This window comes from Triticum aestivum, chromosome 6A (genome assembly GCF_018294505.1).
Source record: "Triticum aestivum cultivar Chinese Spring chromosome 6A, IWGSC CS RefSeq v2.1, whole genome shotgun sequence".
Lineage (NCBI taxonomy): Eukaryota > Viridiplantae > Streptophyta > Magnoliopsida > Poales > Poaceae > Triticum > Triticum aestivum.
In genome coordinates, this window is record NC_057809.1 from 2,723,768 (window position 1) to 2,728,245 (window position 4,478).

Genomic DNA, 4,478 nt, shown 5'->3' on the forward strand with positions numbered 1-4,478 from the left:
CTTACCTACCACACTCCAGCCGAGATGCAGGCAGCCAATAGCGAATCAAGGCTCCAGGACGACGCCCACCAAGCAGGTAAAGACATCGATGTTGCCATCGTCTTTTGATCCAAAGATAAATCTGAGCATTTCACTCGGGGCACACCTGGAGGACAAGATGCGGAAGCTTCACAATAAAGCCACCAAGGAGTAAAATGCCGCCCAAAGGCGTCACCGTCATTGGTGCTAACAAGGAAAACACAAGGCTTTCGTCCAAATCACCGTATCCCCGATCTCACCGCACCACACCATCTTCCGACTCCATCATAAACATGAGCACGGGACCTTGCAAACCCTTCGGGAACTCCACAAGCAGCACAAGAAGGGCCTCCCGGCACTCGTAGCTAGCCGAAAAAGAGGCCCAACCCACTGTCGTTGGCTGGAACAACCATCATCAACCACACCCCAAACCACCTCCCATGACCTGCAACCCATGCCACAACTAGCAGCCACATCCACACCCGTGCACCCGCCGCCAAAGTTACCAGCCACCACGAGGTGCAACGTTGATATATGTATCAGGCATCCCCCACAACACGGAAGTAATGTCATTGTTGTCCAATTTGGACCCAATTCCTCAAGAAGAGATGGGCCACAATAAAACTTGTCAAACCGAGTAGTCCACATCCAATTGGACCCGACACCGCAAATCGAGTAGCGTCCACCGACGCGAGAGCAGCCAATCCTCCGCGTGTCTGCTAAACTGCCAATGCCACCTCCGCGCGACGCCAACACAGCAGCGAAAGTCACCACCACATTCCCACGCCCGTGAAAGATCCAAAGCATCCACCAGGTCTCCCACACCACCTTCGTAAGTGTGGGCCGCCACTACCGTTGCAAAGCAGCCGGCAACGGCAGAGAAGGGGCACCGAGAGAGGGTTGCTAGTGGCGGCGGTCTAGGTAATCTGGAGTCTCCCAGCGGGAGCGACACGTGGGTCAGGGGAAGTGTATTGCTTGGTTCGAGGTCCAGTGTTTCTGATAACAGAATGAAGAATAATGCATGGTGAGTCTGTTCATATTGAATGTCCAAATTCTTTGGTACGCTTCCTTGCTATGATTGCATCTAGAAGTTGCCTCCACTTCCATTGCCCTATTAGTATAACATCAAGTGCTATATCGAGGAATAAAAAAATTCATGAGTCGTTGCGCTGACATTTTTTCTAGAGGAAGATCAATAACACTTCACTTCATTATTATACTCATCGAATGAGAGAAAACATGTCATTGCAGCATCTATCATATATGCAACCATTAATAAGCTTTATAATAGTACATTTCAAACAAATAGAGGACACAAACAATAGTATTTGGAATGATTCAAAGCATAAAAATGTTAACGAAGACATAATATAAGGAAAAACGAAAGATAGTGCATATTTAGGAGCGGCAATGAGCAAGATATCGGTGGACATTGTCATGCGTCTACTTAGTGAACTCGATAACCCATATGTTGGCGTAGATGTAAGTGGTCTTGATGGCTCCGAACCCGGCACCCTTGGCCAGGGCTTCGAACTCCCTCTCGTACCTCTCCCTGCCACCCGGGTTGTGCGCTAGCATGATCATGTCCAGATGGAACCCCCCTTGCGCCTCAGGCGTGGCTTCCGGGTTCACCGGCAGGATGGACTCCACGAGCATCACCTTGCCGTGCGCCGGCAGCGCGTCATAGCAGTTCTTAAGCAGCGTTGCACAATGCTCGTTGCTCCAGTCATGGAGGATCCACTTCATGAGGATGGTGTCCCCCGAGGGAATCTTTTGGAACATGTCTCCACCAATGTGGGTGACACCCAGGAACGGCGGAGCCTCGGAGATGACGTGATGAAGGTCAAAGTTGATGCCTTTTATGGTGGGATAGTGGGCGGTGATGGCGCCGACGGTGGCGCCTATGCCACCGCCCACGTCCACGAGGGTGCCGAGGCCACTGAAGCCCTTATACAATTCAAGGAGCTTCTTGGTGATGATGATGGAATGGTTCTTCATCCCTTCATTGAAGACGCGGTTGAAGCGCGGGTCCGTGCCATGATACTTGAATGCCGACATCCCATACGCCTTGTTGAACGGGATGCCGCCGTCAAGTACAGCGTCCTTCAGATAGTACCTGCAGATTGTATTTACAAACACAATTTACTCCAAGAACCCATCGTATAATAATTTACATGAAAAATGCCAGTAACTGAATCAATGGGAAAAAATATCATTGATTCAAGTTAAGTCCCGGATACTGCACTGATGTCGGAAACCACAACCCGTCAGCAGAAACATGCACTCTGATAAGTGCCACACGTGTGGCACGAACACAAGGCAACTCCGATCATTTTTATGCCAAATTTAGTACCGTGAGGATGGCAACTTTACTTGTCAATCATGGCAACTTCTTTTCGGAGGGCAAGTTTCAGGTTTTTTGTTTGTTTTCTCAATTCGGACGATAACTTTAGTTTTAAAAAATGTCAGGGCTGGAGTCCTTCATGCCACACCTGTGACACTTATCGTTTGGGTTAATTTAACATATACTCTACTTGGCTGCTTGCCACATCTTCTACAATGTGTGGCATGAAGCAATTTCGCCCTGACGTTTTTTGATGGCAGCTTTAGTTACCCAAAGATGGCAATTTTATTTGTGAAGCATGACAACTTTTTGTTTGATGGCAAGTTTCAGTTTTTTTGGATTTTTTATGCCAATTTTAGTTGTAAAAATGTCAGAATGGTATTACTTTGTGCTACAAAAAATGCTAGATTCATGGGCCCATTACGGGGAGATTACGGAGTGAATCCAACTTGGCAGTTTCTGATTGGGCTAAGGGGGGAGGTTGGGCCCGCCCACCTGGAAATCCGGGGGGGGGGGGGGGATTAGAAAGGAATGGCCCGTAGGTGGTGTTTGGTTCTCTAGTCTTAGGACTTTTTCTAGTCCCTAGGACTTTTTAAAAAAGACTCTCAAGGAGGTGCTTCTAAGAACTTTTAGCAAAATGTCCCAAAAAAGTCCCATCCTGTTTGGTTTGCTAGGGATTTTTTTTAGTCCCAATACAAAAAAATCCCTGGAACCAAACACCCCCGTAATCTGCATGTAATGGGCATGTGAATATAGCATTTTTGGTAGTAGCACTTATCATTTGGGTGTAAGAAATGTCAGCACGCGGTCCGGTTCTGCTTCTGAAGCTGCTTCCCGTTTTTGATACGGTGTACTCTAACCCCACACACCATCCAATTATCCAAAGAGATATATACATGAATTGTTCAAGGTTCTCTAATTTTAGTACTACTATTTACCTCCTGCCGGAACTTAATTTGGGAAAGAAAAAGAATCATGCAGAGCGCCCCCGCATGACAGCCATAGTGAATGGGCAAAGCAGGAAGAGAGATGGGATGATGCTGTGATCGATCTAACATACCAGCTCTCCATGAGGACCTTGTCCTGATTCATGAGCGCGAGAGGCGCCATGGAGACCCCCTCCTCGTTGGGGGTAAGGAACTTGCACACAGGCGCGGCGCCGTACCGCCGGGAGAGGCGGCCGTCCTTGCCCTCCTCCACGGTGCATGACACCACCTTGTACGAGGCCAGCAGCCGCAGCATGCGGTCCACCATATCCGGCGCGGCCGGGTTCACTGTGGACGGGAGCTTAGCGGCCACCTCGGCCGGGCTCAGCAGCTTGCCGTCAGCAGCCACCAGGGTATCCAAGAGGCCCAGCTCGATGGCGTTCTTGAGCGTCATCGGCAGGATCGATGATGAGCCGAGCTGGAGAGCGAACATGCACGCTTCCTCGTCGGCGGTGGAGCCCATCTCCTCTGCTTCTCTGCAGCCGAGCTAACGATGGTGCTGGTGGATGTCTTTTGTGAGCGACTGAGCGATGAGTAATGCTTTGGAGGGAGTATGGGAAGGGGTTATATGGGGCTTCCTGGCTTCACCAACCACCACCTCGTTTTTCTTCTTGGTCTTCACCAAAAGTAAAGGAGAAATATGGCACACCGGAAAGTTATTCTTGCATTATTGTTGTTGTTGATAAGTAGGGTTTGTTTACGTTGATAATCTTGGGGCGCTGGTGTATGTTGGGATTCGGTTTTCCCAGATCATATATCTCATATTATACTTTTGTTTCATAAATATAGTATCTTCTGATATAAAAAAGACAAACATTTATATCCAACAAAACACTGCTGGATGGATGGAAGATGAAAAACACGTTGTAAATACATTGTTAGAATCGGTCATTCAGTATCAGCGTTACTATTCCTTGTACATAAACGTCACTCAAAAGGTAAGGAAGAAAACATGTGTACATCTTTGCATACATCCTTAAGCAAAATAAGCTACAACATACTGATGAGTTGGTGAGTGTCCCGTACCCTGCAGCAGGACAGCCCAAATCTTTTCATGGGCTCGAATTACGTGAAAGAAGTTTGGAGCTTAATTAGGTCATAGTTGTGTACCACACCAGGTAAGTAAGCTG

General features: G+C 48.1%; 1 protein-coding gene across 1 annotated transcript; it reads right to left on the reverse strand.

The window, feature by feature from the left end:
• Positions 1 to 1,282: 1,282 nt before the first annotated feature.
• Positions 1,283 to 3,874, reverse strand: LOC123129898 (flavone O-methyltransferase 1-like). The gene is made up of 2 exons (XM_044549872.1): positions 3,423 to 3,874; positions 1,283 to 2,134 (listed from the first exon to the last, which is right to left on the reverse strand). Exons 1-2 carry the CDS (start codon positions 3,809 to 3,811, stop codon positions 1,462 to 1,464), a joined length of 1,062 nt encoding a protein of 353 aa, XP_044405807.1. The 5' UTR covers positions 3,812 to 3,874; the 3' UTR covers positions 1,283 to 1,461.
• Positions 3,875 to 4,478: the final 604 nt, after the last annotated feature.

Coding starts and splice junctions, on each gene's coding strand:
- LOC123129898 (XM_044549872.1), bottom strand. CDS start 3,811: ATGGGCTCCACCGCCGACGAGGAAGCGTGCATGTTCGCTCTCCAGCTC. Junction 2,135..3,422: donor AAGGTCCTCATGGAGAGCTG/GTATGTTAGATC, acceptor TACAATCTGCAG/GTACTATCTGAAGGACGCTG.